This window comes from Tubulanus polymorphus, chromosome 6 (assembly GCF_964204645.1).
Source record: "Tubulanus polymorphus chromosome 6, tnTubPoly1.2, whole genome shotgun sequence".
In the NCBI taxonomy this organism is placed as follows: domain Eukaryota; kingdom Metazoa; phylum Nemertea; class Palaeonemertea; order Tubulaniformes; family Tubulanidae; genus Tubulanus; species Tubulanus polymorphus.
In genome coordinates this window covers 688509-702210 of record NC_134030.1, presented here as the reverse complement: position 1 = coordinate 702210, position 13702 = coordinate 688509, and the positions used below count along the sequence as shown (strand labels likewise).

The following is a 13702-nucleotide window of genomic DNA, read 5'->3' as shown; positions in this document are numbered from 1 at the left end:
ACCATTCATAAAGAATAGTCTTTATGAATTTTTGATAGCACAGAATGCCATTAGAACCGAACACATTGCGCCTTTACCTCACACAGTGAGTACAGCACACAGTGCACATACACTTCTCATTATATTGATATCCCGATAGAAGCAATCTGTAAACACCACCAGCTTGTTGCGCTGCTGATGTTTTTCCGTCCATTACTGGATTTTAAATGCATTTTGGTCTAAATTTCAAGGGAAAATGTATGATTTCATTGCGGTTCAACTACGGCGAATATTAGCAGTTAATATCGTGTGTTTAATTGTATGGATACTGATTGTGGATATATCTTCTGTTACTGGATACAACGGTAGGTAATAAATCATTCCGAGTGTGACAATGAATATGAGTTGATGAGGAGGGAGGGGTATTTTGACGGTTGGTGAGTCGAAGCTGTATTGGTGGTGGTGGTGGTGGGGGGGGGGGTGCAGTGTGGGTGAGAGAGGCGGCCGTAATATGTGGGTGGGTGAGTTATGGGTGGGAGAGTTCCCTGTGGGTGAGGAGCTGTGTGGATGGGTGAGGGGATGTTGTGTGGGTGGGTGAGGGGATGTTGTGTGGGTGGGTGAGAGGGCGCTGTGTTGGTTGGTGAGGGGATGCTGTGTGGGTGGGTGAGGGGACGCTGTGGGGGTGGGTGAGGGGATGCTGAGTGTGAGACTACCTGATTCGAACCCGGGACATTCACCAGTAATTGACGACATGTTTTATTTTACAGCCTCTGTTTGCACAGCATACTGCAGTGATCCCGATACTGAGCATGCGCACTGGTATGATACTGAGTATTGTGGCGGTTCACATTTCTGTTGTAAAGCGAGAACGATCGGCTTTTCAAAGAGCTGCTGTAGTTTTGATTTTAGAAAATTAGGACCTAGCGACAACCAACCATCGACAATTGCAAAAAGTGACTGCAAAAAACCCTACAACAATAGCCGGTATGAAATAAACTACTAACGCCGCGTCTCAAGGATACATTTTTAACGCTTTTTTCTGAGTATTGTGTGATTTTTACCTTGAGTCTCTTCTTAACGGATCTCGGGGTTATTGTTAAATATCAGTCTCTAAAATGCGGTCACCGTTTTAGTCTAGAAACCTCGATACCAATACATCCATAAACAAGTTGTTAAATTAACTAACCTGATAAACGCCCCCTGGAATCAGTAAAGTTTGCAGATGGTCATTGTTATGTTAAATATGATTAATTTCTTTGTAGTTATACTCCTATAATAGTGGGGGCGGTTGTTGGCGGTCTGCTGATTGTCTGTCTAATTGGTGGATTTGTGTTTTGGATTGTAAAGCGACACCAAGCGATGAACCAAGGTACTAAAATTCACCCCCTCTAATTTTGAAACTGGTTTTTCGTTTCTGCATCAATTTCTTATTTCTTTTACTTTCAGTGAATGGACCAGCCTCGTCAACAGTAGTGTACGGGGGAGCTGCAGCGCATAATGCTTACAGCGGTCCCCAGAACAACGCCCCCTATCCACCAGCGGGTGCACCACCTCCACCGACAAACTACTATGGAGGTCCTCCAAACAACGCCCCCTATCCACCAGCGGGTGCACCACCACCAGCTAACTACTACGGTGCCCCTCCTCCATCTTATGATTCTAAATATTGATTCTTCCAGTCGTCGTAGCACGTGGTACACGGGATATACTGATATATAAAAACAGGGGAAAACTCAGGTAGTTTGGCAAATTTCACCAAAAATCTGGAAAACTCTGGGAATTCGGAAAAAAGCTGTTGACCGCGAGTTTCTTTATCAGTAGGTGATCCACTGAAAAATGAATGAATTGTAACACTTTAAACCTAGAGATCTTTCTGATTCGCTCGGAGAATTATTTGGAACAATCAAGGACTCTTAAATGGGTGGAATGTGGCGCCACCTTGTGGAAATCAATCGGAAAATAACCGTAAAATACGCCTTTATTTTTTGTTTATATGACGTCATCGCATATCATTGATTTCACAAACGTCCACGGATTTTATTTGATATAGGCTATACCGGGGGTATTACTGGGGGTATTACTGGGGGTATTACTGGGGGTATTACTGGGGGTATTACTGGGGGTATTACTGGGGGTATTACTGGGGGTATTACTGGGGGTATTTCTATCAGACTTCTACAACTCACTTTATAAAAACTAAGTAGCTCTAATAGAAGATATAATATATAGATCCTATTTATCTTCTGACGTCGTTGAATGCGATCTATTATTCCTCATGGTTCAGTGTAAACCTGTTTGTTTTTTTGTGTCATTTTTTACAAACCGTTTTCATATTTGTGTTATTCTACGCGGTGTAGTTTTGTTGAAATTATTTCTAATATATATCTTAAAAAGTAAGAAATTCTTAGATCTTATTCAAAATAACCTCCAACCTTGGACTCGAACCCGGGAGCTCAACGCGCTAACCACTACCCCACTGAATCCAGTACAACAGATATAATTAGACCCTCGTCAATTCAGAGTTGATATCTGAGTTGATAATATCGATGACCTTTTCAACTTCAAATAGAGTCAAATTCAACTCACATCTCTGGTACCGGATTCTCGGCTAGTGGCGAACAGTCATGAGAGGCGACCAGTCCCGTGAGTGGCGACCAGTCCCGCGAGTGGCGACCAGTCCCGTGAGTGGCGACCAGTCCCGTGAGTGGCGACCAGTTCAGAGTGGTGACCAGTCCCGTGAGTGGCAACCAGTCCCGAGTGGCGACCAGTCCCGCGAGGTGCGACCAGTCCCGAGTGGCGACCAGTCCCGCGAGTGGCGACCAGTCCCGCGAGTGGCGACCATGTTACTAGTGGTAACTGAACTATTTACCGTGGATACAGATCTGTTGAATGTCCAATCAGACAGTTCTGAATTACAAACACCGGCTCTTTTGGCATTAGTGTAGCCGCTACAGTTTTTTTGATACTCGATCATGCCAGTCAAACCTGCTAATCACTAGACAATAGACCTAGTAATTTGTCTGTTCAGTGCGGTGACCGATGACCAGTCAGATGTGGTGACTGATGACCAGTCAGATGTGGTGACTGGTGACCAATCAGGTTTGGAGACTGATGAATTCGTCACTGGTTCACTAACCGCCGTATCTAAACTAAAACAAAATCATTTTTTCTAACATGACATTTGAAATTCGGTAAATGTTCCATAGCTCAATTAAAAAACTGATATTTATGTCATTTAAACTTCATATTCGGCCAAAATTGAACGTATGAACTTAGTTATAATATGGTGTTATTGTTTTTAGTCAAGCCCTAAAAATCATCGAAATTTAGGGGGCCAAAGTTGTGCGTCCTTTCTGCATTTCACATAAAACACGTCACCTTATCCTATAAGATATGATAATATTGCCTATTTAATTCTCGGCTAGTGGCGAACAGTCATGAGAGGCGACAAGTCCCGTGAGTGGCGACCAGTCCAGAGTGGCGACCAGTCCCGTGAGTTTCGTGAATAACGGTACGCCCTAAAATTTAAAAATGACGTCATAAGCAACCTGACGATGACATATCACGTACGTGCTCTGCCGGTTATTGACCCGCTATTACGACGCCCGGTTATTGACCCGTTTAAAAACTTTGAAGACAGGTCGCAGTCATAAAGTTATTTACAAAAGATGAACGTCGTCATATCAATTAGTCATGATTATATCTGATTATTCAACTGTTTTTTTTTTCGTTTTCGATTTCCGCGTTATAGTAAAACCTACGAGCAATCATCCAAGATAGGTAAAACCGACCGGCGCCTGTTCGGGTTCATGTTTCTTTACTTGAAATATTTGGGGAATAAATTTGTGTCAAGAACAAACTCTCCATGAATGTGCGTCAGTTTGTACTCTCTTATTGTTCGTTATAACATAGGTCAAATATCCCCTTTTTGTCAACTAAATACTAGGTTTTTTAGAATAAAGTAATCAAGATAAGAATTTGACTAAAACCGACGACGTCGATGACTCTATGTTTTATCGGGTGATTACACGTTGTACCGGTATGAGTAAATGTCGACCTTCACCTTCTATCGGTTATCGACCCCAGTCTGTCGTTTTGTCCCGCTTTATCTCAAGCTTATGAAAATAACGTCGACCTTTTTTGTCATAAAACTCGCGCGGAGTAAAATATACACGTGACTAACACCCATATTTGCACACTGATATATAAAAGGCGGTGATGTAATATATCGCCATACCAGCCGTATAGCGTCGATCGTCTGCCCGACAGCGGCGCTGTATTTGAATTACTGATACTACTGTCTCCTTTTTCGATATCGCATCTCGCGGGAAGAGAAAACATTTATCCGTGTATAAAATCACATTCAGAAATGTCTCATTTCACTGCTGTTAAACTGTCAGGTTTTGAAGTTAATATCGTGAGTTTAATTGTATGGATACTGATTGTGGATATATCTTCTGTTACTGGATACAACGGTAGGTAATACATTCCGAGTGTGACACTGAATTGGGTGAGGGGTGAGGGGTGAGGGTGGATGAGGGGATGTGGGTGATGGGGATTTTTCAAACGAGATATATTCACAAGATCTTGTTATGTGTGTATGTACTAGCGGGTTTCTAAGTGAATAAATTCGAACCCGGGACGTCTAGCATCGGGATTGTATATAATATTTTATTATATTTACAGGCTCGGTTTGTACGGCGTTTTGTAGTAAAATGGACAGTGACTACGGAGGACACTGGTTCGATGTTGAATATTGTACAGGTGGAGAATTCTGTTGCGGAGGGAAAGGAATAACGAGCTACATTAAATACTGCTGCACAAGAGAGGGATATAGAATACCTGAGAATGAGAACCGATCAACAACAACTACTAAAAGTTCATGTGAAAACACTAAGTAATTAACAGGTTCAAAAGACAGTCAAGGGCCCCGCAGTTTATCCGGGCCCGCAGTTTATCCGGGCCAGATGCCCATAAGACAGTCAAGGGGCCCGCAGTTTATCCGGGCCAGATGCCCATAAGACAGTCAAGGGCCCCGCAGTTTATCCGGGGCCAGATGCCCAAAAGATGGTTGAAGATAGATCTTGGATAAATGACTTCAGTGAAAATGTACTTTTACGATGATATTTGTAACTTTTAGATGCACTTCACGAATCATTGATCCTACCTGCAGTAAAGTCATTAAAGGACTCAGTCAGCATTTAGAATATATCATTATATCGTTTTAGTATCTTAGCACCTTTTAATCCTTCTTTCCACTGCAGCTATACAGCTATATTTCGACCTCATTTGGTAATTTCAACTAAATCAAATAATTAATAACTGAATATTCTCAGTTGTGTGTTGGCAACGAGTAAACTTGTCCGCAACTTAGGAACTCAGGAACTGAGCCAGTGATTACAAACTTGAAATGAGAATAAAAGTTAAAGTTACAAAGACCAAAAAACTATAGTTAATAAAACAATAGTAAAAAACAAAAAAAAATACAGTAAATCAAAGTAAGCCTCACTTCGCCTGGGGCCGGTTCCATAGTCAAGACTTCAAGACCAAAAGTGGTCTTAAATCTTAAGACTGGTCTTAAGTTGTTAGATTGGCTATAAAACTAAGTTGGTTTTAGACTGGTCTTAAGTATAAGCCCTCACTATGGAACCGGCCCCTGAAGATGGCTATTATTTGTTTAGCCGAAACATTACTGAAATATATCATATGATTTAACTCTAAATTTGAACCTAAACGTTAAAACTTTCGCTGAATTATTGTGTTTTCTTTGATATTCATTTATAGGTTCGTTAAAATCTTTGTACCAGTGATTGTGGTCGCGCTACTGATGGGCTGTCTCATCGGCGGATTAAAATTTTGGTGTAAAAAGCGACACCAAGCGATGAATCAAGGTACTAGATTATCCCAAAAACATATGAAAAATGTCCGCCCAATTTCTTTTCAAAAGTTTGTTTGTTATATATTTCAGTGAGTGGACCAGCCTCGTCAACATTAGTGTACGGGGGAGCTCCAGCACATAATGCTTACAGCGGCCCTCAGAACAACGCCCCCTATCCACCAGCGAATGCACCACCTCCACCGACAAACTACTATGGAGGTCCTCCAAACAACGCCCCCTATCCTCCAGCGGGTGCACCACCTCCACCAATGAACTATAACGTCCCTCCACCATCTTACGATTCTGCTGTTAAACATTGAACTGTTGACGACTTGCATGTACATAACCCTAACTTATATTGATTGATTTTGTATATAAAAGTGATACTACTTAACTTAATAAAATCATGTATGAAATTAATTTTTCATGTAAATGTATCATCTTATGACGTCAATGAATATCTATTCTGCATGGTTCTATGATTTCTATCTTAATTTTTGTTGAAATTATTTTAATAAAATTCTATAAAGAAATACGAATTTTTATATAAATAACGGCATTGAAAATAACCATAAAGCCTAGGAGTCAAATTGTGGACCTCGAACATGCCAGTTTCACGCTCAAACCACCAGTCCACTCGGCGCTGAGCAACTGATAATGTTTGTAAGTTTGTCTAGTCGACGTGTGATGGCCATTTCTCTGTGAACAATTAAATACACGTTTATTCTTTTTTTTTCTATGACATCATTGCATTTCATTAATTTCACAAACGTCCTTGAATTTTATTCTCTATATACTGGGAGTATTTTTTATCAAATACAATCATTTTTGTAACTTCTGAATTTTTATCTTTACTGAAATCACTTTGTAAGATATAGATACTAGTATTTATGTATGCCAAGAGTGGTCGCTGGTTCTCGGAAGACTGATGACGTCGCTTATTTTCAATCCCTCGTGGCTTGGGAGAAGCAGTACCCTCCTTACGCCCCGAAACATTAAAAAAAAAAACTGGGACGCAGTGCGGTTACACAAGATAGTGCGACAGCTATAGCCGAGATATAGGTAACCCAAACCAGGTGACACCATAACTCTAAACCTATAGCATGACTCGAACTCCAGACCTACAGCACACGAGTCGAGCATGCTAACCTCTAGACAATAGCCTAACTGTGTCATATTCCTCAGTGATAATACATATGTTTCTGGTCAGTGTGGTGACCACTGATCGTGAACTCAAGGGATGATAGTTCCTGTTTTAAACGTATTTTCAGGTGTCTCTAGAGTCATCCGGTAGAATAGCCACACTCCGCTATATAGTGAATAGACCGCTGGACTATCTTATGGATAACTCTGACCAAACTGGAGTCAAACAGCGAAATTTTTCGACGCCATTTGTTCATACTGAATGAATAAACTAACGAATGTATCGATATGAATAGTGTTAGTCGTTTTAATTTTCATTATGAAATATATTTCGGACATAGAAAGTAGTTTATTGAATATACATAATATATATTATTTGCGGTTGAATCATAAACAAAGACGAGGTCATTTAAAACACAGCCAACCTCATCAGCTATATGAACCCACATTGCATACATTTTTAAAATTCTCATATTATTTACCGCGGTAGATTTAAGTATCAACAACATAAAACCTGGTACACGGTTCCGAGTTCACTTGACACCGAGTTTAAACTCATTGGAAATGAGGTAATTTCAACTGAGAGTTCACTCTAACTCACAACTGTGGAACTGGATCCAGAGTTGTGAGTTAACTCTAACTCACAACTGTGGAACTGGATCCAGAAGACCACGTTTAATCCAGATCAGGTCCAGCATAAATATGTTAAGAAGTTTAAATCTCATAGTCATCATGACACTAGATTCAAGTCGTTTCGATGACGACTTTTTGATGCTGAAGACAACTTTAACCCTAAACAGTATTACACACTTAGTAAATTGAAAATTGATTGAATCCGGAAACCATATTATCTTGAATTGTTATTAGACAAAGTTTATTTGACAACCGAGTCGTAGCTAGGAGGAGGCATGGCGGTCGGTTCTATTGTTGGAGCAGTCGGTTGCTGGGGTGTGTATGGTGTATAGGGGGCGCTATAACCGGGGTCGTACTGTTGTAACTGCTGTGGTGGAGGGTATGTAGATGTAGGATATCCGGTTACCATTGTAGTATTCGTCTGACCGACGCCTACTCCACCCATTGTCTGAACTGGAATAGAAATTAATGAAAAATTGAATGTTCGGGATTTTGCGGGGGGTACATCTGCGGTTCTGGATGAATATTTGATCATCTTGAGAGTCTAAGAATCTTTAATAAACTCATTGTTAACTCTGATACAATAACTGAATTAAAACTGTGGAACTAGGTGATGAACTGTAGAACTAGGTGCTGTGGAACTAGGTGCAGAACAGTGGAACTGTGCAGAACTGTGGAACTAGGTGCAGAACTGTGGAACTAGGTGCTGTGGAACTAGGTGTTGACCAGTGGAACTGCGCAGAACAGTGGAACTATAAGGTGCTGTGGAACTAGGTGCTGAACTGTGGAACTAGATGCTGTGGAACTAGGTGGAACCAGGGTCTAGATCTAAAACGTTTAAAACTTCTGAACTGGAAATAGTTATCTTTTATCGACGATCGTAAGTGTGAAGATACTTACAACGTTTTAGTCTAATGTGTCTGATCCAACATACGATCAGTACTACTATTCCTGTACTTATTATTATCACTCCTAACGTCACGAAGATTGAACTTGAAAACAAGAAAAAATAAAACACACAAATAAGACGCTATTTACGTCATCATGATCAGGAGATCGCTCGCTTTAAAACTTTCTCATTTTTAATAAGTGTTTGTCTGATTTGATATGTGCACTTTAAGGGTGATCGACTGTTCTGATTGCGAGGCGTGAGTTGAATATTGCAGAAATAAGTATAAGAAGTGGACTGGACTGTAAACTCAAACTTCGTAACATCTGCGCAGTGCATGAGTTATATCACACAAACAACGCATAGAAAGCATCTTTTCCGTCTCAAATTAACACGTGTTTTTATCGTATTAATGACAAAACTTTGGAATATGTCGAGAATTAAGAATGAAATCTTAAAGTTCCACAATAAAAACCGAAAAATGAAAAAAATCGACGTTTTTTATGCCTGTCGTCGATATTTCAACTTTTTAGAGTCTTTTTTTATTGCGGTTATGTAAAGTTACACTTTGCGAATTTTATTGTTTGTTTTTTTTCTCATCGCTGTACATATACATGTACATTCTAACTATGACTTTATCCAAACTAAAAATGATGTAATTTTTGATAAGTTAGCGACAGGTAGGCCTATTTCAATTATTTACCTCAAGTTAGCCATCTTTCAGAGTGCATTGGCTAGTATTCCCCAAACATATAAAAACGGATCCGAAGTCTGATAAGTTCCACGTAAACTGTTGATCATGTATTGTACAGATGTCGATTTAGGAATTTTCCGAAAAGGCTCTTGATTTTCGGAACACGCGAATTCATCTATCGTCGTTCACTGTCCACAGAATAATTCCGATCATAGGAAATATTTCAACACGAAAACAAGAATTCAGTCAGCAGCGATTCGTCGGCGGTTTATCGTGAACGATACCGACTCGTTATCCGCCACATGTTCACCCGTGTCTAATGTATACTGCATACACTGTAAGCCTAGTGAGCGCGGAAAATCAATACGCAGCAAAAAACGTCACCGTTTTCAGAAATAGAAGTACTTCACCTTGACACAGTTCCAGATGAGGGCAATATGGTCGTCGCTTCAATCGGGCGACCACTGCGCCATCTTACGTATTGTGATAGAATGAAACTGAAGTCCTGCGCGGAATAGTGTTAGCAAAAAACATAATGTTACAACACTGACATATTATCACGTACATGTATATACAATTATCACGTACATGTATATGATGTCTTGATTGGCAGGACCACGGCCGACTGAGAAGCGATTTTATCGTGAGGTGCTGCCAGAAAAAAAAAACATACATTGAATGCAAATTTGTGAACTAAACCCCAACCGCTCTATATTCCTACTGTGGCATGCGTGTAAAGTTAGTTCACATATTCACCGTCAACGATATCTTGAGCGGCAGCACTTGACGGTTAAAGCGGAGCGAGGGACTTTTGGTACACAGGGACACGGGTCCCGAGTTCAGATCCCATTCATTTTCTTAACCTGTGATTATACACCTATCCCACGAAGTGTCAAGCATTTTTTTCATATTATCTATGTTGATGTATGTTATTTAAAGAAATGGTGATGATGGGGAAATTTCATCTATTTGTTCAAAAGTTAATACATGTTTATTTCTGTAGATATTCAAGAAATGTGTAAAATAATATAATATGATCATTGAAAAGAGGTTGATAATAAAGTTTTTTTTACCGGGCATTGTTGGGAGAAAATTCAGAAAATGTGTTGTAGAATTTATTTCAAAGATTTAATTTGTGTTGTTGCATATCATCTATTATAGCACCACTCTAAATCAGTGTCAGTAATTGCTGGGTTCGAACCCGGGACGTATAAAGTGTAACCAAAGTGAAATAATATTGGGTTTTGAATAGTTTTCGAATAGACTGGTTGCCGTAATTTTGGTCTGATTGAAGATAGAGCCCGGTAACCAGTCTTATTCTCTAAACGATGTACTTATTACTCGCGTACCGCAGTTGGACAATCGACCTATGTACGATCTCCACCGTCGAGTGCTGCCTCTATATAAACAATAAGCGGTAAATCTGTGAACTAATTTCTAACCTCACTTGCCACAGTAAGACACCGATCGGCAGCCGACGAAGTTAATCCCAGTCCAGTGACTAAATCGCAAATTTAAATCATAAATAAAATATGTATTGAACTAAAAGTATGTGTTTATGTTGATGGTTGAGTTTTTGTCAAGGTGTGGAATGCGCGTTTGTGCCGATCATACAGCAACTTATGATTGTTTGTACATCACAGCCAGAACCCAGGTCCACTCATTAGGATCCAGTTCCACAGATCAGGATCCAGCTCCTAGGATCCAGTTCCACAGATCAGGATCCAGCTCACAGAATCCAGTTGCATATAGTTTGATCCAAGGTTAGACTTATAGTAATATGTTCATTTCCACAGTGTTAGTCTTGACTTTAATTTTGAGCATACAAAAACATCTCGATTCAACGGACGGCTAATTACGATTCAAGAGAGGCTTCTAGGTATAATGTGAACAAATGTTTTAAAGAAGTTAAATGATTTAATGTAGATAGTTTAAAGTCGGTGAGCCTCTGATTTTAGTCTATACATGTTCACGGATTTTTCCCATTATAACCTATTTCTTATAATCACAGGTCAGCGGTCGCCATTGTGTCCGGATTCAGGTTGAATTTTGATCGACTTTTTTCACAATGGAATCGGTGCGCATTCCTTTACCGGATATCGATCGTATGGTATTGTTATAGATAATCGCTTGGATGGACCGCAACTCTTCCGATCCATTTTACCTGACCAGCACCTTCCTTTCGACCACTGGACACCAGACAGCGAACACCTCCTGTGAAAATTCTCCCGGAACCCGAACGTGTTTGGTTAGTGTTAACATTTGACATAACCATTAGAAATTTATTCGTAAGAAACTTTATGAACTTGTTTCATTTCCGCTTATGTTTTCCGCACCCAGTTGAACAGTTTAAGAATGATTTTGACTCTTTAAAAGTTAAATTTTTTGACGATGAAATAAATTACTCTTACTAAACAATTCATTTCAAATGTGGCTGACTCTTGACTGGTTAAACTCAATTAGATTGACTTTAAGCCCGGGTTAATATTGATACTGCTCTATTAAACCAGCCCCTGTTCTCAATTTTTTAAGTTTTATTGCCATTGTCAATGAGGACAACAATTTGTACTTAACCGTTTTTAGCTTAATGTTCTCACAAACTCGCTAGGCCATGGTGGCAAATTTTAATTTCATTGAAGTTTGTACTGTTTAATACATGTCATCAAAATTTTAATTTCAAAATCAAAATAATTTGAAGTGTTCAATGTGTTGTCCTCTTTTGTAGGATAGCGAAAACACACTGCTGGAAATAACTGAAGTCTGAACAAATCGTTGAGAAGCGCAATTCTTTTTGGTGAGTAAGTATATATCGCTTTCTTTCATCATTTTCATTCTTTTACAACTCCCAGTCTTAAATGTATCAATCAGTTTCCCTCAGGCCAGGTACCCATCTTGGGTGGAGCAGGGAGGTCACCTCCCTGAGTGTCGTGCGGAATTCGAACACGTGAGTTGCTTCCCAGATGCGAACGCGACAACCACGGCTCGCCCGCTGTTAAATCTTTCGTAATTTTTTAGGAGTCCTAAAACCGTTTTTAGTTTGAAAAAAATTGTATTCAAAACTTCTGAAAAAAACTATTTACTTATTGAGATAATACGCAAATTCATTTCTGAAATCCCTTTTGTCGAACCGGGTGATTTATCTCATCGCTATATCTGCGGCGAAAAAACCGATATGCGCGAGCAGTTCTGAACGGCGGGGAATCCCCGTAACGTTCTCCGCAGCAAAGCCACGTGACACGACTAACTTGTACGTGCGTGCTCCGTATTAGTGAAGACACTGTTACTCACGAGATGCTGGTTCAGAGATCGCCGCCAGTACTCTTAGACTAGTTGAGGTCGCACTCTAGAGCAGCGAGATTTATAAAATAGATACCGCGCTCTTTGAATTGATGTCAGTATTCTTTAGATCTCTCAAACCGGCTGAGTAACTTTTGAATTCTATGTTTTCTAGCATTTGCTGGTGAGTCATCGATCCACACCGGGGACCGCACCTAGGAGCAGCAAGTAGGAGCAGCCACAGGGACCACACCTAGGAGCAGCCACAGGGACCACACCTAGGAGCAGCCACAGGGACCACACCTAGGAGCAGCCACTGGGACCACACCTAGGAGCAGGCACAGGGACCACACCTAGGAGCAGCCACTGGGACCACACCTAGGAGCAGCCACAGGGATCACACCTAATGTCTATTTATTAATTGATGAGACCTGTTTTTCTGGGATATTTTGCTTACTTTTTGGGGTACATACCTCATTTATGTCTTAACAGAATGCCAAAAATCGCGGACAACAACTGAATATCTGATATATTTCCAGTTCTGTACCAATTAGATGGATTGGCAAAAAGACTCCTTAAGTCCAGTTTAATGAGAGAGAAAATCCTCCATTTTGTCAAATTTCTTGGATTTGAACATTGTTACCATGCCTACGCCACCCTGATTTAGTTGTTGAGACCCCACAAGAAAAATAACTTCATTTCGTAGGCATGGTGACAATGTAAAAATTCAAGAAATTTCACAAAATGGAGGATTTTCTCTCTCATTCAATTGGACTTAAGGAGTCTTTTTGCCAATCCATCTAATTGGTACAGAACTGGAAATATATCGGATATTCAGTTGTTGTCCGCGACTTTTGGCATTCTGTTAAGACATAAATGAGGTATGTACCCCAAAAAGTAAGCAAAATATCCAAGAAAAACAGGTCTCATCAATTAATAAATAGACATTAGGAGCAGCCACAGGGATCACACCTAGGAGCATCCACTGGGACCACACCTAGGAGCAGCCACAGGGACCACACCTAGGAGCAGCCACAGGGACCACACCTAGGAGCAGCCACAGGAGGGACTGACCTGAATTGGGAATCACTGAATGGAAAAGATAAGTAGAGATATATTTATTATTAAACTACAATATTTTTGGAGTACAGGTCTTGAGATGTTTTCAAACTTCCCATCATCTCTTCAGGTGTTTCTGTTGTAGTATGTG

At 40.2% G+C, this 13702-nt stretch overlaps 3 protein-coding genes across 3 annotated transcripts; 2 read left to right on the top strand and 1 right to left on the bottom strand.

Annotated features, from left to right (window-relative positions):
* Positions 1 to 235: 235 nt before the first annotated feature.
* LOC141907116 (uncharacterized) lies at positions 236 to 1765 on the top strand. The gene is made up of 4 exons (XM_074796687.1): positions 236 to 344; positions 747 to 963; positions 1242 to 1348; positions 1426 to 1765. The coding sequence occupies exons 1-4, from the start codon at positions 236 to 238 to the stop codon at positions 1647 to 1649; spliced, it is 657 nt and encodes a 218-aa protein (XP_074652788.1). The 3' UTR covers positions 1650 to 1765.
* A 2478-nt stretch (positions 1766 to 4243) lies between these two features.
* Positions 4244 to 6326, top strand: LOC141907642 (uncharacterized). The gene is made up of 4 exons (XM_074797356.1): positions 4244 to 4454; positions 4666 to 4876; positions 5764 to 5870; positions 5948 to 6326. The coding sequence occupies exons 1-4, from the start codon at positions 4349 to 4351 to the stop codon at positions 6175 to 6177; spliced, it is 654 nt and encodes a 217-aa protein (XP_074653457.1). The 5' UTR covers positions 4244 to 4348; the 3' UTR covers positions 6178 to 6326.
* A 1011-nt stretch (positions 6327 to 7337) lies between these two features.
* On the bottom strand, positions 7338 to 9531 carry LOC141907448 (uncharacterized). The gene is made up of 3 exons (XM_074797093.1): positions 9226 to 9531; positions 8534 to 8625; positions 7338 to 8086 (listed from the first exon to the last, which is right to left on the bottom strand). Exons 1-3 carry the CDS (start codon positions 9237 to 9239, stop codon positions 7875 to 7877), a joined length of 318 nt encoding a protein of 105 aa, XP_074653194.1. The 5' UTR covers positions 9240 to 9531; the 3' UTR covers positions 7338 to 7874.
* Positions 9532 to 13702: the final 4171 nt, after the last annotated feature.

Bases quoted from the DNA above. Each gene is read 5' to 3' on its own strand.
- LOC141907116 (XM_074796687.1), top strand. From the start codon at position 236: ATGTATGATTTCATTGCGGTTCAACTACGGCGAATATTAGCAGTTAAT. The intron at 964-1,241 runs GTATGAAATAAA...ATTTCTTTGTAG, and splicing joins AAACCCTACAACAATAGCCG to TTATACTCCTATAATAGTGG. The intron at 1,349-1,425 runs GTACTAAAATTC...TTTTACTTTCAG, and splicing joins ACACCAAGCGATGAACCAAG to TGAATGGACCAGCCTCGTCA.
- LOC141907448 (XM_074797093.1), bottom strand. The intron at 8,087-8,533 runs GTAAGTATCTTC...TTTCTATTCCAG, and splicing joins ACACATTAGACTAAAACGTT to TTCAGACAATGGGTGGAGTA.
- LOC141907642 (XM_074797356.1), top strand. From the start codon at position 4,349: ATGTCTCATTTCACTGCTGTTAAACTGTCAGGTTTTGAAGTTAATATC. The intron at 4,455-4,665 runs GTAGGTAATACA...TTATATTTACAG, and splicing joins TTCTGTTACTGGATACAACG to GCTCGGTTTGTACGGCGTTT. The intron at 5,871-5,947 runs GTACTAGATTAT...TATATATTTCAG, and splicing joins ACACCAAGCGATGAATCAAG to TGAGTGGACCAGCCTCGTCA.